The following is a 27,304-nucleotide window of genomic DNA, read 5'->3' on the forward strand; positions in this document are numbered from 1 at the left end:
TCAATCTCCTCAAAATTGAATACAGTAGTTGTAGAATTTAATCATTAGCCAAAACAAAGGAAGCTGAAGTTATAATGACTCCGATCATCATTAAGTTCTGCATGGTGCCCATAATTCACTGCTTTAATATTTCATAAACAAGTCAAGTTGGTGTTGACATTCAGCTGTGCATGTGGCATCATTGATAATTTTCTGTCACCTAAAAAAAGTCCTGAGGCGGTTTTGTGGAGCATTGTTATATCAAATTAGCTGGAGAGCGGCCAGAAAAGCAGACAAACATGGTGAATATGGGGGACAGCAGTTGAACTCTGTTCTTACAGTGCAGTTAATGGGCTTCTTTTGTTGCAGTAATGAAATTTTTTTTTTTTTTTTTGCAGGGATGTGGGAAAATACGTCCTGAAACAGGGAGCCGTTGTGTACATGCACCCACCCTCAGACGTGCACAGACAATGTGAGAGAAAGACACAGTACACTCGAGGAAGACTGCCGTATACATACAATACTTCTGCTTGACATTAGGTACCACCCAAATTTCACTATTCACAGAGGCAGCATTCAGAGCCTGACACAAAGTGCTTTCAGGCCCGGTCCGCTAAAGGGCCAAAAACACCCCACCAAAGTATCATCTCTGCTTTTAATTCCTGCAACAGAACTGATCAATAACCCAATCAATTAGAATCAATTAAGCTCATCTCTGAATGGAGATTATACAAACAAAGCATATCTTAATGCAGCGAGTAATGTGCTCATCTGCTGTCTGCCACATAACCACAGCTCCGCTCCTCCTTACTCAGCACACTGAAGAGCCTCCTCAGCGTTTGTGATCAATGCTCGCAGTCCTCAATAAATCCATACAAGAGCAAAGTTGGGAAGTTTTGTTTTTGTTTTGTTTTTCAATTTGAGAACTGGGGAGATGTTTCTGAAAGGATTTAAAAGTTATTATCAGTGAAAGGCCAAACCGAGCTCAGTGTCAGTTTGTCCACTAGAGGGACTTAGTGAGCAGGGAACTTCAGTGGAAGCTTCATTTCAAACCTCAATGTGGAATTGAGTATCTTGGATAATCACACATATAATTATTATTTTCATTTATTTATTTTTTTAATTAATCATATGGCCTATTTCCAAAATGAAACAGTGCTCAGTTGCAAAGGCCTTAAAAGTAAATAGTAAAACCCAATTTTAAAGCAGTTATTCCCATGCTATATTTAAACCATTGTGTCTTGTCCAGATGGATTAAAAAAAGGAAAATGAATAATAAAAAAAAAATTGGATGTGCAACGTGGAAAGGAAAATGGTGGATGAGGATGGTGTGTGGGAGGAGGGAAGAGATTGGGAAAGGCTGAGGTAATCCCTTTTCGACCAAAGTTTAGTGACCTGTATGCAAAACCATCTGTGTATATAAATGTTTGTGTGTGTGCGCGCATGTCTGTCTGTGTGTGTGTGTGTGTGTGTGTGTGTGGGGGGGGGGGGGGGGGGGGGGGAGTCTCGCCATTAGGGGCCATGTGTGTGTGTCCATCAACCCACCAGGCCGGCCGGCCCTGCACCCACCAAGAACCCCAGGAAAGTATCTGCTACAGCAATCTCCTATTATAGCAGCAGGCAGTAGGAGGGAAGGGAGACGAGGGTGGAAGGGAGAGTCACTCCCGCCCCTTCCTCTGCCTCATGGCCTTTTCTGCTGAGGGGGTGAACATAGCTGTAGTTGGGGAAATTACACATCCATGATGTAAATACTGTAATAAGTAAACTGGGAGACCAAGATAGAAGAACCTCCCAGATAAAGTGCATGAAGTTATAGATCTCAGGGATTAGGAAAAAGGTGTAGAATCATGTTCAGCTTTGCAAAAAATGGGCATTTTGATGATTCTGTCAATAAAAATCTTCACAGTAAATCAGCTGTCATCGGCAGGTAGTGCTGTAGAGCCACTTGTTGACACTACATAATGCTTGTCCGTTCTGCTCAGCGAAGAAGGAGCCACTCCTGTAAGTTATTTATGTCTTCTAGAAGGACATCCAAACCACAACCCCTCACCTCTGCACTCCTATCCATCGAACACTCACAATAATAACACATCTTCTGGAATTAACTTTGTTTTTCCTGCTTTGCAGCTCACAGACCCCCTCAGCCAGCTGCCATGCTCTCCCAGTTTACTGACAGTTAGCTCGAGCTGCTAATGGCTTGCATGCAGTAGCTGTCCAGATTTATAAATAGTTGAGAGGCTGTTTGTTTCATCTGTCTGACACTCGACACCAGAGGATCTCGCAGACTCGAATGCAGGCTCAAGCCGTCATTCTGTCCCCAATGGTGGACACTCTCTCTGGGATAACTCCTCTATTTCTGTCTGTTCCCCAGACCTCAAGTCCATCTGCCTGCCGCTGGTCAGGAGCTTAAAGAAAGACCCAACTGTGGACTATGTAGAGGTTTTTTTGTTTTGGTTTTTTTTTTGCTTCGGACTATTGCTACCAGGAAATACTGGATCTGCCAGAGAGGGTTTGTGTGAGGTGACAGGGCAGACATCCTTTTTTGGGAGGAGGAAGCCTTTTGAGGAGCTTAAAATAAGGCCTGTGCTATGGATGATACAACAGAGAGGTAAGAAAGTGTTTGATCTGCTTTTTTCATTCATATTCCAAGGAAAGGGAACATAAAGCATGAAACAATATTGAAATGTTCGAAAATATTTTGAAGATATTAATCTATGAGGAAAACTTAACCATGCAAGTATGCAATACAATTTATCTTTAATAGTGGAACTCTCCTTGTACTATAATAAAAGAGACAATGTTGAAAATCTATAAATGAGCAAAAACACACTTATAGCCAGTACAAGTTGAACTTTCGTGGAGATTTAATAAATTCCATGGACAGAAATACATTTTATTCAACATCGGCAAAAAAGTTCACTGAAATTACCAGTATGTTGCCCTTTGCTTTTCTTCTGGATCAGAGTCCCTGTCAGAAAGTGTCCGCAGGTGTCAGGTTTTAGAGTTGAACGTCAGACACTCGACAAAAATAAACTCGACAAAAATCACTGCCAGAGTTTGACACAAGTTTATGATTGCATAGAAAAAAAAATACTAAAACTGCATTTTTTTCCCAAATGCTTTTCTCTGAAATATGCAGATTTTCTTATGTTGTTGCTCAAAAAACTGACTACAACAGCTTTTTTTTTTCTAATGTTGAAGAAAATTCTTGAAAACAGACAAATGACATCAAAATGAATAAGAAGGTGTCATTTTTTGTGTGTGTGTGAGGAGAAACATGCATTACCTTTTCAGTGCTTGCATTCACTTTTAAAATTCTGATCATTAGTTTTGTCTGATGCTGTCTGAGTTACCTGCTCAGTCCATCAGTGTGGTGAAACTCAGTTCTGGAGATGCGTATAAGATGGATGGCTTCCAGGTCAGAAGATATTAATGAACCACTTGATATTCTGAGCAAGGTGACGGCTGCCTGGCATCTGCACTATTTAACCACAACTTACCCATGATATTACCTCGCTGCTCCTAAATGTGCACGTGTGTATTTTTTGAACTGCAGTATAATAGCACAAGCAGGTGATAAAAGCCTCTCTATGTACATTTTGTTTCCTATCAATGTACTCAGTAACATTCTTCTAATTTATTTCAATTTGTACTGCTCTGCATATTAGGTATATGATCCGATGCTTTGTGTAGTTTTAAAAGCTTACCATATGCAGTACAGAGCAGCTGTTGGTGCTTACTGAGAGGAAGACACAGATAGGCCTTGAATGCTTTAAACAGAAGGTGCTGCTTTTTGACTATGCTTCATTTTTACAGATTGCTTTAATTTGCATGATACAAATTACATTTTAGATGACAAATCAGTTCACCTGCCTTACTCAATCTATTATTACTAAAATCTCAAATTAGCAGCACTATGGCTTGAGGATATTTTTGTCCGCTGCTCAACCTGCTCTGCATGCGGTCATAAAACTGAGAGGTTTTACTGCAACATTTTTACTACCAGATTAATTTTCATTATGCCACATTTGACTGATTCTAACCATAAATGTCTAAGCTTTGATTCACACAAAAGCAGCTTGAGTCATGCCTGAACAGCTGATCAGCCTCATACAGCATCTTAACAGGATTATCACATTGAGCTGTCAGTTACAGCTTCTGATTGTTGTTAAATATACACCAACATGCACCTTTTTTCTGATCCAAAACAAAGTGTCACGTGCATGTGTGTGGGCATGTTAAATCTGCAATGGTTAGAACTTGACGGTCCCAAAATAACTCACGTGAGGCTGTCTTTAGGCCGTGCCTAGCAACAGTGTAGTTTTTCTACACAACATGTCTCTGAAGGTCACAGTGATTGAGTGGAAGGATTTACAGAGCTGTTTTCAGAGTCACATACAGTACATTGCAGCTTAATGCAAAGTTAAAAAAAAAATTTTTTTCCCCTATCGAGGCCAGCAATCAAAAATAAAGCACCAGGACAATAAACAACATTTCATTTAATGATTTCATACTAGAGAAAACATTTGAGTTAAGAAAGGAATATTAATAAACTGATCTGGCATTCCACTTTAGGAAATAAAAACCAAATATAATAACTGTACATGAGATATAATAAAATAGACTACAATAAATGTTACAGACGCACCAATTGTGATATTTATCATAGCCTTTAAAAAAGAGTCTCTAACAAGCACTTGTCAAGAAATGTAAGCAAATGTATTTTCTGTTGACGTGCTGTGCATAGTAAAGTTAATGTGGGAAAATGGTAACATTACCAGTTTTTAAAATGAAGTGTGGTCTGTTGAAGTAGCTTTAATCATGAAAAAAAAAGCCAGATCAATTTTACACCTCCCTGAGGCAAATATAATGAAGCATAATGGGGGATATATAGTCTCGAGGGGAGGTGTCACCCACCCCCTCCAAGCAAATTGCACACTGATCAATGGTAACAAACCGTTTCTTGTTATTTGAAGAGATATGTGACTACATGGTTGTGTTCCGGCTGAACTTCATTTGTTTTGTTGTTTTTTTTTTCCCTTCAGGAGCTCAATAAATTTGAGGATTGAATTGGACAGAGGACAATTAAAAGCCACAATGCCGTAGGACCTACTGGATTTACACAATCCTGACCAAGTCTCCCAAACTCTGGATGCTGCAGATCCAGTGAAAGTGCATACTTCTGAGGTCTATGTATGCATGAATGACTGAACAACTGAGGGCAGAGTTCAAATCTGCATCATGACCACAGTTGAAAAGCGCCGCTCGGGCAGAAAGAGAGGCGGACATCGAAAGCACAGTGATGGAGGTTTCAGTGACACATCCAGTGCTGGCTCCTTCCCAGATGAAAACGACCGTGAGGTCAGCAATCTGACAGACAGAGCATTCAGGAGTCTCTGCATTGGAGATGAAGCCGTTTATAATGATTCAGACCTCAGTTTGTCTTCGCCCTCCACTCAGAGAGACAAACAGCTGGCTTTCAGTCAGCATGGCCGGGACAGAGAACGGGAGGAACTTAAAAGAACTGCGCATGAGAACTTCAGCCTCAGAGTACAGCAGTACGAAGAGGACTGGATCCACGGAGGAATGTATGGGTCTGAGATCCACAGAGATCCCCAGTGGGAGGTTTATGGGGAGAGGACACATGGGGGGGTTTCCACCACATTCCAGCACTCGTTTGTGGAAACATCTCAACAGGAAAGATCTCTGACGGAAGAACAGCTGTCCATCCTCAGCAATGGAGCCACAGAGTTAAATTCACAGCAACTCAGAAGCCGCTCCAGAGTTTCTTCTCTCATCAGAGCTTTCAACTCTGAGGGACAAAGAGATGTGGTAGGAATGGACGATCAGTTCAGAGAGTGGAATGACGAGACAAGCTGGGACAAATCTGCTCTGATGAGCATCCAAAGGGAACTTTCTGAATTCTCTACATCGTATCAACAAAACTTTAACAGTGGACATTTTCCCAACACTGGCCCATTCTCACCCCCAGACACCAACTTTTATTCCTCTGAAGTCGCAGCAGTGGCTCACATGTCTCACAATTCTGCAGCTTCTTTTATGGGATCTTCACTCAGTAAACACAGCATGTCTGCACAGGTCAACTGTAACTCCAACTTCTTTATACACAGTGAGTTTAGTCCCTTCAAGGTGTGGCGAGATCATAACAGATTTCCCTTTCAGCATGGGCAAGTCTCGGGCTTTATGCACTGTTCAGAGTTCCCTAAATGGTATGAGACACCAATGTACAAGGAGCTTTCATTGCAGGATCAACCTCAGGCTCCTTGTAGGGGTGTCAAACACAGTCACTTCCACCATCCACCAGTGCTTCCTCCTACTGCCCCACGCTCCACATCAACCTCCATGGTGATGCAGAAAGCTACAGCTATGGAGAAACGCTGTGAGTCCGAGTTGGCTGGTCATTACCCACACAGGAAGAGGACCCAGAGCCTTGGACCGAACAGGCTTCCATCCCAGCGTCCGTCAACTGCATCACCCACGACTGAGATGTCTCGACGTGTGCGGGACACCATTAGCTCTGTGAAAGCCCTCCAGGAAAAAATAAAAAGGATGGCAGAGCAAAATGCGGGAGCTCCAACAGTGACGAATGAGCAAGGAGATTATTACTACAACAATAATTTACATCCCTGTGAAAGCAATGCAGTCACAGTGGCACCACATGTTGCCAGCGGCAATACAAGCACAACTCCTTTTAAAATCAGCCAGATGATCACACCGTCAGCAAATTCACATCAGGAAGAAGATGCGTCAGATTTCCAGCACTGTGACCTTTCAGCTCCACCTGTGGAACATCCCCCAGTTCGAGCTGAAAGCAGGGGAGCCACGCCTGATGTCAGGATGTCCAGCTACAAATCACGGGCCACAAGCCTCCTCTTTAATCTAAAGGACAACAGGAAAAGAGTGAAGAGCACCTACAGCCCCACGAAATTCAAAGGCTTGGAGAATCAGGAAAGAAACAAACAACCCTCTAACCTGGAGCCAAGAGACACTGTGATAGACATCCCAGATTTTCCAGATCCATATAATCAGTTCCCTCAGTATGATGAACCCATTAGGACAAATTCTGCAGCACATCAATATGCAAATCAGTATCAAAGCTCAATCCTAAATTCTCAAATTGCAACAACACACACAACCCAATATCCAGGATACAGTGTAAGGGATGATCAAACAGCTCAGATGCAAGGTCAGATGGTTCATCACTCTGGGTTCACTGGCTTCATACCTGGAAATTACACAAGCAATCAGCTGACTAATGGACAGAATCTCCATGATGATTTAGTGTCACGTGTTCCCTATAAACAAGGCGTGACAAATACAATAGGAACTTTAGAAGATGATGTATACAGACTGCATCAGCCTTCTACAGTGAGACAGGAGTCAAAGCTATATGCTGAGAGTAATCACACCAGAGAATATTCACAATGCAAGACAAGCTATGACCAACTTTCAAATGAAACATTTGGGAGTGTATTCACAAAGGTGAATAGATATGAGCAGCTCAAAGACAGCAAACACGATCGCAATAATGTGTCCTCACAAGATATGTACAGGCAGATATACAGCCAAGACATGGAAAAGCAAAGTTTAAAAGAACAACAACGTCCATTGAAACCAGATTCTGGTGCCTTAATGGAAAGAACAAGACAAGAAACTCAGCCATATTCAAAGAAAGAAATGGAGTTAAGAGAAAGTGTTGGTGCTGAAACATTTTCTCACCTCAACATATCAAACCAACTGCAACAATGTGCATTAAGTAATGACACTGGAGAAAATCCGGCACGGTACGGGGAGTCGCAACCTTTGGCATTCCAGGACAAAAAAGGATTTCAAAAATATTCTGGACATTTTGAGTATAATCATAAGGAATACAATTGGAAGACCAACAATGACAACAGACATCCTGATCAAGAAAGCAGGAATCAACATGGAGTTTATTTTATTAAAGACAAACTTCTGGACATGCAGGAAAAAGGTCACAGAAAGTTAGATGCAACAATTCAAAAAGGCCTGGAAACACAAATGTTGCAACTAAAAGAAACTAATGCCTTGTTTGAACCCAGGATACAGAGAGATCCTGCCAAAACATCTGACCCTGCAATACCAAGCCCAATAAAAGAGAGACAATTTATTGAAATCAAAGCAGAGCAGGTCATTGCAGAAAATATAAAAACAGAACATCCACAAGTAGAGCTGGCAAAAGCTCCAGTTGAAGTGGAGCTGCCATCAGTGGAATCAGCTGGTTTAGTTTTAGCAGACCAGAGACGTTCTGAGAACGTCAGAGCAGAAGAGGTCAAATCAGAGCCAACACAGCAGGAGATGCTTAAACAGCCTGAGGCAGAAAATATTGCAGAAAAGATAAAGGAACAGAGAGAAGAACCCAGTGAAAAGCGAGACATCGTGCAGAAGGTACTGGATGAACCAAGGAGCATTGCAAATGAGTTCCAACACATGAGAGAAGAGCAGAGCCAGCAGGACAATGCACAACCAATGGAAAACCAAAAGGAAAAGCAGGTAAAAACTGAAATACCAAAAATTGATCGGGATGCAAAGACAAGTCTGACGCAAACTCAATGTGAACATGCAGCAACCAATATAAATGCAGAGCAATTTAGGAAAGAACAGTTAAGCAAAGTACAAGCAACAACAGAGCAGACCGACGTAGACCAAATCAGAGCAGAAAACCCTAACATTGAACAGGCTGGAACAGCAAGTAGAAAAGCAGAAGAAACATTCGCAGGAGAGATGAAAAAGCAACAATTCAAAGCAGAACAAGAGAAGACAACAGTAGCGAAACTGGAAAAGGTCAGCACCGATCACATTGAAAGTAAAGAAGTGAGACAAGCAAAAGAACGCAAAGATTTAGTTCGTGCTGATCTGGCAAATGTAGCGCAACGTACAACACTGGTTAGTTTAGCTAAAGAGAGAAAATATGAGGAGAAAACAACAGAACAGGGAAAGGTAGAGAAAACCAAAGTGGATAAAATTCTGCCAGAGCTATCAAAAGCACAAAACATGCAGGAGCGGTCCGCTAAACTCACAGCAAAACTAACAGCAACGCAAGCAGCCAAGAGTGAGCCAGACAAAGTTGAGCAAGTCAAGACAGAGCTCGCGAAAGCCAAAGCGGAACTCGCCAAAATAAAGGAGAAAATGAGGAGCGAGCAAAAAGAAAAAGTGAAAAATGCCATTGTCATAAAAAAAGATGCCACTGCAAAGAGTGAAGTTCCTGTACAACTAAACATTGATCAAATTGAGGGATACAAAAAGGAGAAACAGGAGGCCCAAATACAACCACAGAGAGAAGTCCCAGTTGTCAAAAATAGTAGTCTTGAACCTGTTAGAGGTGCTGATGAATATGGCCGACTAAGAGAAAAATATGGTTTCACTGATGCAGTTTTAACCAACAAGAAAAAAGCTACAGAAGATGCCTCTTTGACCGACAACAAAGAAACACAAGCTTCATCTCTTGATAAACCAGATATAGTAAACAAAGAGAAGTCAATGCATGTTGTTGTTACACTAGCAGACACAGAAAATACGAAGGGAGCAGGCAACTCTGAATCCACTAAAGTGACAGAAAGTCAATATGTTTACAGTGAGTCATCTAAAGAATTCAAATTATCCTGTGGAAATGACTCTAAAACAAAGAGAAACAATGAAGACACTGATAAACTGATGGATGACAGTGTTAACAAGTTGGGCAAAGGTGACCCTGTGAAAGATGCCTATGTGTCACTGCGTAAAGATTCAGATTCAACTAAAGTGCTTCCCCCTAAAACAAAATCAAATGATCACAATTTCATCCCACCAAAAGCACTGCCCCACAAAGAGCGAGCTCAGACCAAGCAGGAGATTCTGACCTCGAAGATAAAAGCTCATGCTGAAAAAGAGATTTCGGCAATTAAAGAAAAAGGTTTTGCCATGCGAGATGGGAGCAAAAGCTTTGGCAAGTTGTTACCAACTAATCAGAGTGTCAATATACGACAGAGGCCGCCATCTCAGGACACACATAAAAAGAATGAAATCACGAGTTCCAGCAGTGTTACAATGAAGAACCCAACAGATTCTTCAAGAGGTCAGCTGGAACCAAATATTTCACCATATTGCTCGACCACAACGTCAGCCAAATCATCTGCCACTGTCATTCAGCCAGACGACCATTTACTGAAGCAAATTCTACAGAAATCCACAAAAGCCAACAGTGAGGTGCCAGAGCAATCTCGAGAAACAAAACAAACAGAATGTTCCACTGTGAACTTCACTAATGGCTCAGTACAAAATATAAAACAAGAAAAAACCCATGAAATAGTGGCACCAATGAAAACTAATGAGCAGGCAGCAAAGGAAGAACAAGGAAAACTACAAATAAAACATGAAGAAATTTCTATAAAACAAAAAGAAGAACTCAAAGAAATTCCAGTGGAAAAAAAGGATATTCATAAAAAAGAGTATCCTGCAGAAGCTAACGAGGTAGCAGCTGAAAAAGTTCGAGGTCAAGAAGCCAGTCATGAGGACTTCGAACCTTCACTTGATCTGTTCTTAGGTCAGAAAGACCCTGTTGCTGATGACAGTTTGCAGATCATGGGAATAATGGTAACTGTACGAGACAGAAACCCACCGTTGGACATTGGTCAGACACAGAACAGCACCTTAAGACTAATGAATGCAACTGAGAACGAGAGCAGTAATTTAGTGCTTGATGAGGGGAATGCAAGCACACATCTGGATGAAAGAGAAAAGACTACAGATCCAAAGGAGGCTGTCACAGGAAAGGTGAAGAACAGACAGCAAAACCATTCTGCAGTTAAGGAAGATCAGACCAAAGTTGGATCTGAAAATGAACACAAAACTTTGATCTCAGAGACAAGAAAATACAAAGTGACACAAGACACTATAGAGACAAATCTCAAGCAGGACGGTTCAATAAATGCAAAATCCCAAAGCGAAACAAAACCAGAGCCACTTGCTGTAAAGGGAGTCACAGTCACTGCACTTTCTAAAAATAAAGTGTTGGCTGAAACTCAACCTCTTCTCCACAAACAAGACGTAATAACAAGAGAAACAAAAGATCTTGCATTGAGCAACAGCACAAAGGCAGAAGCAGAGACTGAGGGGCAAAGTCCACAAAAAATACAAACGCTGCATACCAATAACAACCAAATTCACAACAATGTAAACAGTGTAAGCGACAACAAGGGAAATGTTAAAACTCAGCTTCAACATGGAGTCCAGCCATCAGTGGCAGAAGACAAAACATCTGTTATAAATCAATCTGAAAACAGTAACAGTGATGGAGTGACTGCACCACTACTGGAGGAAAAAAGATCTGACCTAACACCACCAATAACATTGAACAAAACCAGTACTTCCAGCCATTTAACTGGGAATAAAAACAGCGTTGCTTCTCCAAAACAACAATATCATGAGAAACACTTTGGAGAGAATATTGAAGAGGATGATAATATACATATTGACAACATTGCCATCAAAGTTTTCCCTGCAGCTACAACTACAAAAGGCAAAGTAAATCACAGCAAAACGTCTCTTTCACACTTTGTTCTGTCTAATGAGCATACACAAATTGCGACATCTAGTTGCAAAGAAAACACTTTAAAGAATGAAGACCCATCCAAAGTCTTAAGCCCAGCATGCAGTGGAAAGAAGTTAAAGGACAACTTGATTGACAAATTGGAGATGCAGCAGGTGTTAGACAGTGTGAGCAAAGTGTCTGATTCTTTACAAAGCAACAATCAACATGGCAGCAGCAGCATCAACAATGCAGCATGTCAAAATGTTCAACCTGAAAATGCAAAGCCAGACAATGTAAAGGCGGTCCAGGACTTGCAGGGTGAATCAAATGTACAACTGGAAAGTGACTACTTCCAAGTACAGTGGGTAACAGAAACAAACGAGGAGTCACATAGTGCAGCAGTTGAGAGAGATGCAGTAAAAGACAGAGAACTTCCAGGGATACTTCCAAATGAGACTCTCAACAAAGAATCCTACAAGGAAGAAAAAATGGATGCCTTTGTGTTCAAGGTGGATAAAGATAAATGTGAAACAGTGGAGTTGGGCTCAAAGAGCTTTCACGAGGAGAGCGTCAAAAGGCAAATTTGTGAAACAGAAGACACCTTGGTTTCAAAACAGACTGATGGTTCTGTGGAGACACCGAGTAATAATGAAACAATGGAGACAAGCCAAAATAATCAAACCAGAAAACATCCCGTCGAACATGAGTCCAGTTTATCAGTGACAGAAAGGCATAGTTCAAGACGTTTACACCCAAAAAGAGACAATAAGCTTCAAGAAAATTTAGAAGTTAAACCAAAACCAAAAAAGGGAGTATCAACTATCCCTGAAATTTCCGCACTTGCAGACTATGCCAGGTTAAAAGTTATTGTTTCAGAGGAAAAAGATGCCAACCCAGTCCAAGAATTCCCTCCCAACAAAAAGGAGGGATTCTTTCCACTTATACACACTCGTCATAGCAGACGACCTGTGTTCACTGCTGAGCCACAACAGTACTCCGTAAAAGAGAAAACATTGCCAAATAAGACAGAGATGACTGCCAAAGTGAATAAAGAGCCCAAAGCACTAGTATTTCCCATTACCGAGAAAGAACACCAAAGAACAGGGATGTTTAAACTCGGAGACAAAGAAAGACAAGACAAAATGCTTTCAGAGGGCAAAGTTAATGAAAACATTGTCAACAGTGCGGCAACCAATGTCAAACGCAACGCCAAAAGTGATTTGTTGACTGGTCAGATGGAACAAATGGCTAGAGTTGGAACCCAAAAAGTAATTCAAGTAGACTTAAATAGTTTTCAGCAAGACAATCATCCTTTGCAAGCCACAACATCGTCACAAAGTACCTCTGAAGAATTGACATATTTAGATAAAATAGATCCCCCACTTGCAACAATGGGGCAAATGCACAGCAAGAGAGAAAATATCCCAAAGCAACAAAATGAAGAGAGAATTATTAAACCAGCAAACAAAGATGAAGAATCTGAAGATAAACAGAAAGACAGACTAAAAAATGAAAAGCCAGCGATGCAGAATGAGCAACCTAATATAAAGCTGCAAGATAAAATAAAGCAACCAAATGAAGAACAATCATCCAGGAGCAAATATGGCAGCAGAGAAGAAGAAAGGAAAATAAAACACATGCTGGAAGACAGTAGAGCTTCTCATGCTGAAGAGGAAAGAATAGCATTTCAGAGAGAAGAGGAGAGAAGAGTGAGAGACCGTGAGGCCATAGCAATCAAAATCAAGGAGAGGCGAGAAAAACAGAGAGAGATGGAAAGAAGGATGGAGGAAGAAAGGCATGCCAAACACAGAGAAGCACAGCGAGCTCAAAAAGACGAGGAGCTGAGATCAAGGCAAAGAAAATATGTTAAAGCAACTGATGAGAAAATGAGGCTAAAGTCTGAAGAAGAGAGGAGAGCTGCTCAAGAGGAACGGCACATCAGAGCAGGACAAGCAGAGCAGCAAGGGAGGACACTTAAAGAGGAACCCACGTGGAGAGCTGCAGATGAAGTGCAGCAAAGGAAAGTGGTGCAAGAGCATAAGAGAAGAACAGTCCAAGAGGAGCGTCAACGAAGAGCTGAACCAGAAGAACAACATAGAAAAGCTGCACAAGAGGAGCAGCAAAGAAGAGCTGAACAAAAGGAGGAGCAACAAAGAGTTGCACAGGAGGAGCAGCAAAGAAGAGCTGCACAAGAGGAGCAGCAAAGGAGAGCTGCACAACAGGAACAGCAAAGAAGGGCTGCACAGGTGGAGCGGCAAAGAAGAGCTGCCCAGGAGGAGCAGCAGCAGAGAGTAGCTGAACAAGAACTGAAAAGAAGAGCTGCACAAGAGGAGCAGCAAAGAAGAGCTGTCCAGGAGGAGCAGCAGAGAGTAGCTGCACAAGAGGAGCAGCAAAGAAGAGCTGTCCAGGAGGAGCAGCGAAGAAGAGCTGCCCAGGAGGAGCAGCAAAGACGAGCTGCCCAGGAGGAGCAGCAGAGAGTAGCTGAACAAGAACTGAAAAGAAGTGCTGCACAAGAGGAGCATCAAAGAAGAGCTGCCCAGGAGGAGCAGCAAAGAATGGCTGAACAAGAACTGAAAAGAAAAGCGGCACATGAAGAGGAGCAACAAAGAGCTGCACAAGAGCAAGAAAGGAGGGCCGCACAAGAAAAACAGGAAGAAGGACCAGCACAAGAGGAGTATCAAAGAGTTCCACATGAGACAGACAGGTGGGCTACACAAGAGGAGCTGCAAAGAAGAGTTGCGCAAGAAGAGCAACAGAGAAGAGCTAAACAGATAATTGCCAATGATGAGGAGGAAAAGAGAAAAAGACTGAGAAATGAAAACAAAGCTGCTTCTATTTCAAAAGAAAAATGTCTGAAACAAAACTTGGAGAACAAAGCAGAGCGACAGATTGAAGATCAAATGCGACAAACAGAGAAAAGGGAATCGTTGACAAGAATCCAAAAACATGAGGAAGAAAAGAATATCCCAAAACAAAGAGAAGAAAGTCAAACTGAAGGGCTTAAGGCTTTGCTATTTGAGGAGAGCCAAGTAGAAGTGAGTCCGGGTATAGTGCAAGAACACAAGCTCCTTCAAAATGATGTTGAATTCCAGATGAAAAAGAATGAGGAAAAAGAGTTATCAACTCACAGAGAAAAGATGAAAGCTGCCCAGATAGAAAAGCAAAGACAAGTTCAGATGGATGCGCTTCAGTATTATGCTATAACCTCAGCAGAGCCAGAGAAGAAGGCCAAAGAAAGAAAACTATATTCACCTTCACCTTCCCAACAAAGAAACACTCCGGGGCTTGAGTCAACTGACTGGCCTTACATCCCACACGCTCCTGTATCGCCAGCTCCATCGCTGTCACGGTCCACCGCATCCTCTCCTGCTCTAGGAGTGAAGCCCTTGATGTTCAGGGTGAAGGACAACACCATGAGAGTTTCCTCTTTCACAAGGTCAGTCAAACCACGCTTCCACAAGAACTTTGGAGAGGACTTCTGGGGGGGTTCCCCTGTAGACAAGGGATTGGAGAGAGGAGAAGATCATGAGATAATGAGACACGGGGCTGGAACTCCTGTTCATCCAGACTCAGGATCCAACAGACCTATGGCGATCAATGAATCCTCAATCAGCAGGTCAGTATCTTCAGATGGTTATTCAGCACCTGTGTCCTATCACAGACCCTATTCCAGAAGAAGCATTGTAATAGATGATGATGATTCCCGCTCTGTCTTCAGCATTACATCAGATGGTGTGGAGAGTTTTGCCACTAGTGCGGCAGACTTGGCAGATATCCGAGGCCTGTATGACTATGACAGACCAGAATCAGCCTGCAGCTTTAGCAGTGACGTATCCCGATCTATGGGAAAGCCTCCAACTGTACCCCCAAAGAGTGACAAAGCCTTACGCAGAGCTCAGCGCTTAACTACTCGAAGGATGAAGAAGGAGTTGTCCAAACATGCAGAAACCAACCCTGTTGGACTTCACAAAGAAGGCCCCATTATTTGTTCCTCCTCCTCCACTGAGGTACGCTCCTCAAACTGCCATGCTGTGGCTTCCCCCCACTTTTCCCCTCCCGTCTCCCTTGCTCACGCTAGAACAGTAAGGTCTAGCTTGCCTTCTTCCCATGCAGAGCAGCAATCTTCTCACCGCTCTTCCCATGCTTTCCCTCATGCCACCGGTCCCATTTCCCTCCCAAATTCCTCTGCTGCTGCTAATCCTGCTGTGACCCTTCCTGCTGCTCCAAAGACAGTTACTCATGTACCCTCTTCTCCCACTCTCCACCATGTCAACCGCCCAGCTCCAGTGACACAGTATCAAGTAGAGTCAAGTTATCGGCAGTCCTACCCACTGACCCAGCGCAAGGTGCTGCAAGACCTCGGCTCTGGTCAGTATTTTGTAGTCGATGTTCCGGTTGAAGTGAAAACAAAGACATTCATCGACCCAGACACAGGCAAGTATGTTCAGCTGAATGTGCGGGAGTCTGGACAGAGCATCGCACGGCATCAATCCCAGCAAACATGCCCGCAACCCCAGAGGCAGATCAAACAACAACAACAACTGCCCGTCTCTCAGGCAGGCAAGCCTGCTGTGCTTTACCAAGGCTACCCCGGTTATCTCCACAACTACCAACCTGCAGCTATCAAGTCTTTGCACTCTGACAGCACATCAGCCCCGACGACTGGCCAGCCAGACCAGCAGCCTCTCAGCGAGAATCAGAACTGTGGCTATCCAGCTCCTGAAATGGGACAGAACACAGAAGGACGTCGCTACAGTCCAGAAAAAACTCCGTACATGGACACAGTTAATGATACGGACAAAATGCATAACAGAGTTTACAACACACATGGCTCATATGAGTCATTCCCAGAGTGTGACACAAACAGCCAGCTTGCAGGACGCTCAGTTTGTGAAAATGATAACTCAGCCCCCTCACAATATCAGCCCCGTGAAATAATAACCATGAGTGAACTAGAGGACTTTATGGAGATATCTGATTGGTGATAACAAACCCCTACAAAATATCTAATAAAATAAAAATATAATGAAATACAGAATCAATAGGACAAAATCTGCTGTTTTTGTAGTGTTTGTTATTGACTTTCTATTGCAGAGGTTTTTTGGGGTTTGTACTGTAGCTTCAAGAAAGTCTTGTGACCTGCTGTTAAATTACTGCTGCTGTTTTTTAGAGTCACTGTTGATCTTTTATTGTTCTTCAGAGTTCACCATTCCATTTGACGTTTGAATGTGCAATGCTAAGATGTTTCTTGTGTAATCAGTTTCTCTGCCTCTCAAACTTAGACATCTGTCATCAAACATCAACTGTATGAAGAGTCTTTTGTTGGGAAAAATGTTCTGCTCCAACACAGGCAGGTGTGTTAAAGTTGTTCTTTATGTCTACTTCTTAAAGTCCACTTTTTGGCATTTCATGATGCATGAATAGACGTGAAAACAAAAGTGTCATGCAGATAATGTATAGTTTATGTATGCAGTCAAGGTGTCAAAGAGAAAACATTGTGAGATGAGTTCTCCAGTTTATCAGGTTTAATCACATACAACAGTCATTTTCTTAGCTAAAAGTTTGAAAGAGATTATTTTTTCTGGTTGTTTCTGTTTTGCTGTGAAACACAGCAGCATAACAGTTCAATCTGACATGAAAATACACTTCATCTAACTGAACCACATATCAACACACTGCCTGACTTTTTATGTGCTCTTTAAAAGATAAAAAAAAACTGTTTTCATGTTTTTGTTTAGCGATCTATTTTCATTTTACTATGAGAGCTGCTTTAATAGTATCACATTGCTATCTAGCATCTTGTTCTAAATCTTGACATGTTCTTTTGGTCTGAAAGATTTAAAATGAAAAGCTCATTTACTAATTGTAAATGACGAGAAAAAGATATTTTGTTGGCAGCATATTGTGTTTGTGTTTCTTTTTATTGCATGAGCCTATTCAATCGTTGCCAATTTAACTTGTAACCTTTGTGCCATCTTTGTCCTAATGTATGGCTTTATTTTTTTAAAGATAACACCTTAAAATAATTGAAAGAAACTACTCACACCAATGTAAGTAGGTAAGCCATTATCACCACAACATACGCAACAAATAAATAATCAACAAGCAACATTATTTACTTCCTCTATCTTTTCTCATCAAAAATGAGGACGATACCAAACAGCCATTTGAAAGGTAGGTGTGTGTGTGTGTGTGTGTGTGTGTGTGTGTGTGTGTGTGTGTGTGTGTGTGTGTGTGTGTGTGTGTGTGTGTGTGTGTGTGCGTGTGTGTGTGTGTGTGTGTGTGTGTGTGTGTGTGTGTGTGTGTGTGTGTGTGTGTGTGTGTGTGTGTGCGTGTGTGTGTGTTGACCAACAGCATGTGATAGATCCATAATGTCAAGTGTTTTTCCTGCTGCTAAATCAGTGGATATGCTATAATTATATAGTATTATTATTTAAGACAAATGATTTTACCTGTTGAAGGCAACAGCTTGAACTCCAGCACCGACAACTACTGTGAGATGAATCTTCAGAGACACACAATAAATATGATTTACATCCGACTTGAAAATATTAAATGGTTTTCCCAAATAAATTGAAGTAAAACAAAAAACATTCTTACTGATAAAAATGCTTCGTTTTTGCTTTCCCCATAAATACTCCTCTCTTAATAAGTTAGAAGCAGGTGCGGGCCACACCAAGCATACTCAGAGTGGATCAGGTGAATCCACGTGACATTCTGGTTTGTAAAAACTGAAATTGATCCCCTTGAGAAGCAGTAATGTGCTGTGACCACTGTGGGGCAGAGGAGAGCAATTACTCCAGTGGAAATCTTTTGAAGTCAAGTCTTGGGTGGATGAAACTTGAGGGAGACCAGAATAAAAAATGAGGTCAAAATTGCATCAAATGTGTTCACATTTGAGATTTGAGCACATTCACACATCAACTCAAAGATGTTGCATCAATGCAAGTTTTAAATATGTTGCTGTTGTTTTTCACAAAACATATTTCATGATGGGGAAAAAAAATCACACTATAAACTTGGCAAATACACCCCCCTATTTTTTTTTATTCTTTATTTTTTCAAATTTAGTCACACATAGTGAAGGGTTAAATGTGTTGTGTAATTCCATTTGGCTTTGGCAGAGCTCAAAGCGCCAGCAGAAGCCCTGCCTCAGCAGTTTAGCCTGCCCAATAAAGCAGCAGGCTTCATACTGCTGGGACAGTCTGACAACCACAGCCAGAGACAAGCCCATGCCACTCTGTCCAGCAGACACACACACACGCACACACGCACACACACACACACACACACACACACACACACACACACACACACACACACACACACACACACACACACACACACACACACACACACACACACACACACACACACACACACACACACACACACACACACACATGCAAAAACAGACAATTACAAAAATACTTATGAAAAACTCAGCAGTTTCTCTTTGCAAGGGTCACTGGTATATGGAAGATGGGCAATGCATTAAAGGACACAGACACACACGCACACACACACACACACAGATCCAAGACTCACTTGGAGGAACACAGGAAATGACATTTCCTACATTTTGCAGGACACAGGGAAAGAGAGAGACAGCCAGAGAGAGACAGAGGGTGGGAAAGAGAGAGAGCGAGAGAGAGAGGGAACTGGGAGAGAGTGGGAGTTTCTAAGTGGGAACAGAGCCTTTACTGTTTCATATTACACAGAAAAGAGGAGAAAGAGGAGAAGAGTTAATGGTGGGTAAGGGCTCTGGTGGGTTGTGCAGCCCGGCTCTGTTTTGAATGTAGCTGCTGCTGTAAGTGCTGAGCAGTTGTCTGGGTTTATGGATTCGCTGACTACGGAAAATGTACTTCTCTATAGTGGTCCTTGTCCTGACTGAGGCTCTGGTCTCAGGTAAGTTTGTTTAAAGCATTTGAAACTCCTAAGAAAATATAGCTGGCAAGACAGCGGAAGAGTTTGAGCAGAGTAACCTGATGTATCACCAATGCATTACAGTTAAACATTTTATTTAGAATTACAGGACTTGTATTGAAATATCACACAAAGACAAGCAACAGCTCAGATTTGTCAATAGGGAAACTTTACAAATGCATTTCATTTAACTGCAGCAAAAGAATCTTGCAAACATTACTTTGTTGATAATTAAACTGCTTGTGTGGCTCTGCAAGTTTGTACTACGTGATCAGCTAAAACCTCAATGTAATTTGTGTGCTATAAACTTCTATAATGTCAACATGCAGCCTTTGTCTGCCCTGTAATCTTTTTTGAGTACGGTTGTGAAACATGTTGTTTGGTTTGTTTTGTTGCTTTTGTTGTCACAATAAATAGTATTGGACAAATCCCTAACACGCAGAGGGAGATTCCCCATCTGATACAACAAAAAGCAGCAGGGCAGCATGGGAGACCAGATGGTCTCTGTTATCTTGCCATGTTTCTCTTTGCCTGCTTCTTGTTGTACTGCACCAAGGATGAATGTTTCCCACCTGTAGCTTTTCTCTGCCCGTCTATGATCGCACATATTGTGGACAGACTTTACGTCTCCTCGAGGCTGACATGACCTAGATGCCTTGAGAATAAAACCAGAGACCATCCATGGAAATACAATGGGAGCACACAATGTATGCATGAATCCCTTTATGCTTTCTTGGCATTAAAGCCTGAGTTCCCTTATTGTTACTGTAGGAGTAGAGAAAGCTAGTTTGAACACTGACGGGCTAAATCCAGTGGGCTGCATATAAACTTACTTTGTCTAAAGGCTCCAATTATGGTTAATGGGCAGGAAATCAAACATCTTGTAAGAATGAACTCAGACTTTTCCATGTGAGGCACACTTACCAAATCTTGTAGATTACTCATTTGAAAAATAGAGAGGAGTTGCACAAGCTACCAGACCACATATGCTAGCTTTGAGATTACTAGTTTAATGTCAATATACATATTGTAAGATTACTGACATAATTCATTTTTAACATGCAAAATGTTTACGCAAACAATACAAAGATAATAATCAACCTGTTTTTTTTTCTTTTGTCCACAGAAGTATGTCACACCCTGAATGTGACAGTCACCCCTGGACCTATAGTCCTGGTAACAGAAAAAGACAACCTCACACTATCTTGTATGGTTTCTCAGAGGAAGAGGAGCAGCAGCGTCCTCATTCTTCGCTGGTTCTTGTCTCCTCTCGCTGCTCCTACTCCACAGCCTCTACCTTCCCTTCCACCCTCGCCTCCTCCTGCACTTGAGCCCCCTCAGTTTCTAATTGCAAAGATTGGCATCAAGAAAATAAAGATGTATGGGAACTACACTCGTCAGTTCGCCCAGGGAAAGTTTCGTCTCTTTGAGGACACGGAGGGAGAAGCGTACCGACTGCGGATACTCAGCGTGATGTGGACGGATCAAGGCTTTTACACCTGTAAAGTACAAGAGATCCGCAAACACAGAAATACATGGAGAGCATCTTCCAATGGCACCAGCACCACACAGATAACAGGTAAAAAAAGATATGGATTTGTTTGCGCTCCCTGCTTTGCCTGTAGTGGGAAAACAAGCACTGCATTTTGGGTGATGATGGGATAAATGTTAAAAGACAGAAAGCTCAAGACGAGTCAGTCACCTCTGTTCTTCAAAATGCATCATATCCCTTTGAGCACAAGCCAAAGTCAATTCTTGACGAACATACATAAAGTATTATTTATGGAAATATTGTTGCACGCTTTCATGAGGCAATAAGCAATAAAATGGACGAAATACAATTTACACTGGAGTTTCTCAGTTGCACTCCCATGAGCCACAGGGCCTTGTGTTTATGTCATTTGAATTTTGAAAATGTTTGGAAAACAACCCTTTGCTTTTTTTTTATCCTTCTGAGATAGAAGCTCTATTTTGAGGTTGGTTTCCTAGAAGTGGACAGAATGCTTTTGAACTTCTTTATATTTTTGCACAATGTCCATCAGTGACAGGTTAGGCTCAAAGGATCTGGTTCAATTGCTTACAAATATTTTCCAGAGAAGTACTTCTTTATGCCCTCATAACCATTTCACCTACACCACCCACGTTATCAGGCAATGAAAACAACAAAATAAAAAAAGACAAACTGGTAATTTGTTCATGAATATAGAAAAGTGTATCTTAGATTGGGTTTCTTGAGAAGTAGTTCATCTTCAGAAAGCAATTCCTATGTGTTTTACTGTAACTGTGATCCTCTGGCATTTCCATGTCAAAACAATGACCTCACACAGGCAAACCACACTCAACAATATTCCTTTCTGTGCATAAGTGTAGGAAGTAAAAGGTAGAGTGCTGCTGAGCTGGAAACGTTAAGAAAATCTCAAAGCCATGACATCAGCATTTTGGGTTTGTATTTAAGCAAGCCTCAAGAGGAAAATGTATTGGAGAATTCAGTTGCAAAGTTAATTAGTTTATGGTACATAGTTATATCAGGATTATTCTTGAGTGAATTTAATGTATTTGATGATCAGTCAGAAGCCAAAACCAAAAAGTGCAGTTAGGGTTTTTAATGCACACAAGCTTGACTGTGGCTACATGTGACCCACATTTGCTGTTTAACTTTCACTAGTTATATACTGGAAGTGCATCAGGGTTTTCGTCAGACAGAGCCATCTGACAACGCCCTGCCCTCTATTCAGGGCCTGCTGAGGAAGCCACACAACCTCAGGCATCTCCGACATGCATTGACCACACAACCAGAAACACAAGAGCTGACATTAAGGGTAAACAAAGAGGATAAAAAGTTGTGATCCAGGGAACCCCTCAGTTTGCAGGCTTAAGTCTGCAAGATGTTTACAGAAAAAAAAAGCTCCACACCAGTGAGGTAAATAAGCCACTTTTATTCAACATTTTCCAACACAAAATACAGAAAATGGAGATGATCTCTACAGATCGTTGGGTTGGGTGTTTTTCACAGTTTTTAACCTGTAAATAAAATGAGCTGGCCATCTGTACTGTTAATACAACCTGACTAAGCACTGCTCTTCGGCTTTTTATTTACAACCCTGCCAGTCTCAGCAGAGGGTTCATTTTTCCATGTGCTGTCTTTACCGCAGATGAGCCTAAATCTGTGCCTCATGGTGTTTTTGTCATGAACTAGAGCTTTTTGGGTAAACTGTTGCTGCTGTGTGCAGATCCATCTGCAGAGTATATTTAAGGGCTTCCAAACAAACAGCTAACCTATTGACCTCAGTCTGCTTCCATAGATCAGATGTGGGATTGAGCTTGTGGTTTACTGCAGTGTGAATCTGGTCAGATGTGTGGTTAAGCGTTAACTGCTCGTTCTATCAAGAGATGCCTGCTAAATATAGCGTTTGCTTCATCAGATGAGTAGGGCTTTGCCTTGGGTTGTCTATTACTGTTTATCTTAAATGATCCAGAGATTTTACAGCTCATATAACACAATATCAATGTTGATTTGCTAATCGTCATAGCTCTGAAATACCCCTTTATGAATGTGTTGGATATAGACTTATAGTTCTTGGACTGGATGCACATTTTCTACATAAGATATGATGTAAGAAAAGTTGTAATCAAGCTAATCACAGATACCCTTGAGAGAGTCTTGATTCAGTTCATGTTTGGTCAGAACACTAAAGTCATTGTGTTGCTCTCTCTGCATCCCACATTAATTATGTGCTACTGAGACGGAACAGCCAAGAAGCAGTTGACAGGCTTGAAACCAATTAGAGTTAATATCTTCTTATCATTTCCTATTAATATCTATCAACCTGTGTGTAAGAGACATATTAAAATCCCATTATGGTGAGCTGAGACAAAATAATTTGTGTACACAACCTCTGCTCATTCCCCTCCACCTTTATTTAAATACCCCTGACCTATTCACAAGTCTCAACAACTTCCTTATGTGTTTTCCATTTCTCACTTACAAGGACACAAAAGAAACTAACATGAAAGCACTTGAGAAATGGAAAAGGAAGTTGATATGCAGAGCAATGGGGAACCCCCAAGCTCTGTCCAAGAACATCAACACACAGTCAAGCCTGTGCCTGTGTGTGTGTGTGTGTGTGTGTGTGTGTGTGTGTGTGTGTGTGTGTGTGTGTGTGTGTGTGTGTGTGTGTGTGTGTGTGTGCGTGTGCGTGTGTGTGTGTGTGTGCGTGCGTGTGTTTGTGTGTGTGTGATAGGTTTGGCTGATGCTGCAGCAGACTCCCTTCATGACATTGGTTTGGATATTTCTGGAAACCACTAAGGCTGCTGTCTGCTGTATTGGATCACTGCCCTCAGACATTAGTAATTTACAAAGATGCTTAGTCTGAATATACTTTTTTTTATTCCCTATGTGCTGCTTTTGCTGACGATTTGCAACAATTATTTCTCTAGTGCACTTTGCTCCTGAGGACAGGACCAGTGATGGACTCCGACTTTTATTTGCAGGTACTCTTTACCCTTATATACTCTTTCTTTATACACGTCTTGCTTTTATATTGAGACTGATATGTGTCCGTTTTTAGATGTGCATCTGTGTGCTGTGCTGATCTGCTCACTGGGCCTGCTGTCCATCTTCCTGTTCAGTCTCGTCTTAGCCTGCCAGTACCTCTTCAGGAGACACAGGCTCAAAGGTAAAATCAGTATTTTCAATCGGGCTGTCACTTGACACTCAATTTTGAAACAAACATCAGTTAATGTGACCCTTTTTCTTCTGCTGCTTGCTCCACAGCCAGTTACCTCCTCGTCAAATGTCCAGAAAGCAGGTACTGAAATTTCATGTCACCAAAATAGCAATTATTAGTTCAGTGTAACATAAAAGCCAAAATATGGTGATTAATGCATCTTTTGTCCATTTTGACTTTAGAAAAATAGAAGATCAGTGGTTTTGTGTGGAGCGTGGGGCAGGGCTCTCCTACAGGCTCCAGTGAGAAAACAAATCTAGTTATAGTTTTTCCCAACATAAATTCTTCCTTTTTGTATTTGAGAAGACATTCTGATAACCCAAAATAAGGGGAAAGAACTTCAAAAGAAATATTGTTAAAACATAGAATTTCTATTTCTCCCACATTTTTGAAAACCTCTGGATTAAATGTTTGAAAACTGGTTTTAAAAACTAAAGTGTTTAGCTTTAAATTGTGATTAAGTCCTTTTTTTGCCATTTTTATAGATAAAACTAATAATTTATAGAAGCAATAAAGAATCACAAGCAGTTCATTGTAAGAAGTGACACATTGCTGATTGTTCACTCCGAATAGCTTTTGCATTTTTTTTGTTTTAAGATTTAAATATTTGGCTCCAACATAATGAAGAAAAAAAAAAGATTAATTTACTATGGAAATAAATGTTACTGGACAGGCCTAATTAAAATGTAATTTTGTCTCTTGCATTCAGTTCAGGAGAGACTGTAACCAGCTCCAGCAGTTCCTCGAGTTATTCGCCAAGTGCACAAAGGAAGGACACAAGACTGAAAAATGAGAGACGAGTAACAGTAAAACCACCAAAACTACCTGAAGAACCACCACCACATATACCTGCTAAAGGTAAGGGGTTATTCTGAAAAGCCGCCTTTGACTTTAAACATTTTTGAAAAGGAAAATTATATCATGCACTCTGCCTTTCTGATACGAGACACAATAGATATTTGTTATGTTTCTTTCCAATGAAGTTTGTTGGTCTAAAAAGCAATACAGGTATAATAAATATGGCCCAAATTCAATTTTAAAATGGAAAAAAAGAGACAGGGATACAGCTTAGAGAGTCAGGGAGATGAGCTTGCTCTCATCTCAATGTCTTTTATTGTCAAAGACAAAATAAACCTTGGCAGGGGCACAATGAAGCTTTAGTTCATGTTCTAATCATCACCTTTATTAGGTTTAATATAAAGTTACTGTCAATGACAATTTTGACTTCAACTATAGGGCCATATTTGTCATTTCCTTCCTCCTGGCTGCTGTTTTTAGTCAATTAGATTGTGTTTTTCAGTTCCCATCGCTGCAAAGAGACCTCAGAAGCCCAGAAGGTTGAAGACTCAGCCAAAGAGATCTACAGCTGTAAGTCTCCTCATTCTCATTAACTCATGTCCACAACTACTATAAAAGTCATTGATGAAACATAAACACTTAATATCTTTATAATAGACCTACATCTATTAATGTTTTGTGAAGATGCTTTATTCCATGAGAGTTGTTACTGAGCTTGGTGCAAGAGGGAATTTGTTTCACGACTGTGTGATTGTCTACAGGAGTTTATTGCCGTCTCTTCATTCAGTTATGAGCTTGATAATTCTATTTAGCTTTATTGCTTCTCAAACACAATTATTTATTTAGAGTGCTTCATTGGTTTTATATCTTCAATAAAAGTGTCAAGTACATACAGAAGAAAACTACTCAAACTAAGGATCATGAGTATTTCCACCTATAACGTGCTTGCGATTTTTTTTTTTTTTTTTTTTTAATCTGAAATGAAGCTCTGGAGATGTGAACATATGCTTTGCATGAACATATTGATTGGATTAGCGCAACCAGGAGGATCTGAGGATGTTGGATATGACTCGTATTGTACCAAATATTTTTGCAGTAAACTGAATGTTCCAAGAGATCCAGCTGACCTCGTAAACACGCCGTTTCTGCAGCTGAAGAGATGTTTACTGTCGAAATTGGAACAAAACAACCATTTTGTGGAAAGAAAAAAAAAAAAAAAGATTAAATGCAGACAAAATACACTGCCTCTATGCATCTGTTCTGTTCAGCATATATGTGCAATTTTCTCTTTTGCCTTATCTGCCAGCCACATTCCTTCAAGCTCCTCTCTCACTCTTTCCCTCCCTCATCCAGCCTCGAGTCTCACAAGATGATAGCCTGACATATGCAGAGCTGGAGCTAGTCAGACCGAGACCGGAGCCCCCAGCCTCCTCCAGCCCCGACCCCGCACCCTCCAGCCCAGACACTGTGTACGCTCAGATCCTCTTCCAGGAGAAACAGCTGTAAAACATGGCACTCTCGTCCCTCCCGGCGAGGGCAGACTCAACTCATCCAACTGAACTGTGTGGCATCCAAAGGACTGTATTTATGAATTATCAGTGCAGCATTTAGTATTGTTTTTTTATTTAGGGGGATGCAAGAATACAGCATTGGCGAATGAGGGTTTTGTATTTGCTCTGTGCGGTTTCATTCCAGCACAACAGTTTCCAGGTCTTATAATTCTGTTGTTTTGTTCACGATACTGGCCCGAGAGCCAGATGTTTATAGGACGCTTTTCTTATTCTTAACTATTCTGTATAAACTCAGGAGACTGTGTGGAAAGAAACTGTGGTTCAGACTCTTTCTGCTGTGCCATACAGCACTGCAAGACTTGGCTTTAAAATGCATTTATAGTTACAGCACTAATACACCATGTTAATAAATATGCCTGTTTGACATTCACAGGGTACAGTCTTTAATTTATGAACATGGCATTTACTTGTGGCTTTGAAATGGTTCACCCAAATCACAGATAACTTCCTCATCAAAATACTAAAATGAAAAGAAAAGATTGTGCTTCATAATCTGTTGGAACATTTTTTTGTTTTCAATAAAGCCTCCATTTTATATCTCCTTATGATTATATCTTAGAGCAACAAATGACAAAACCGATTGCAGTAACATTACCAGCTTATAACAAGTTACACTAGCGTAATCAAACCCAAACAGGGTGGCAGTGGAAATGGACAAGAGACAGGACATAACGTGATGGTAACAAACATGGTGTAACCAGTACAGTGGTGCTCAGCGCACTGGCTTGATACCGACTTGAACGATACTACAG

General features: G+C 41.2%; 1 protein-coding gene across 11 annotated transcripts; it reads left to right on the forward strand.

Moving 5' to 3' along the window:
- The first annotated feature begins 1,941 nt into the window (after positions 1 to 1,941).
- LOC308138223 (V-set and transmembrane domain-containing protein 4-like) lies at positions 1,942 to 26,918 on the forward strand. 11 transcript variants are annotated; one of them, XM_080507258.1, is made up of 10 exons: positions 16,512 to 17,580; positions 17,679 to 17,704; positions 20,583 to 20,632; positions 20,747 to 21,035; positions 23,894 to 23,947; positions 24,025 to 24,132; positions 24,231 to 24,264; positions 24,893 to 25,041; positions 25,484 to 25,551; positions 26,335 to 26,918. In XM_080507258.1, coding segments are annotated over exons 1-10 (933 nt in total). In that variant the 5' UTR covers positions 16,512 to 17,578; the 3' UTR covers positions 26,488 to 26,918. The 11 variants fall into 11 exon arrangements, 8 of the variants coding, with proteins under 8 accessions (XP_080363382.1, XP_080363385.1, XP_080363386.1 ...); XM_080507262.1 differs by having other exon boundaries at positions 16,512 to 16,884; positions 17,540 to 17,580; positions 20,583 to 21,035; XM_080507263.1 differs by lacking the exons at positions 16,512 to 17,580; positions 17,679 to 17,704 and adding an exon at positions 19,251 to 19,438.
- Positions 26,919 to 27,304: the final 386 nt, after the last annotated feature.

The sequence above is a fragment of the Blennius ocellaris genome (assembly GCF_963422515.1).
Source record: "Blennius ocellaris genome assembly, chromosome: 13".
NCBI classification, from domain to species: Eukaryota; Metazoa; Chordata; class Actinopteri; order Blenniiformes; family Blenniidae; genus Blennius; species Blennius ocellaris.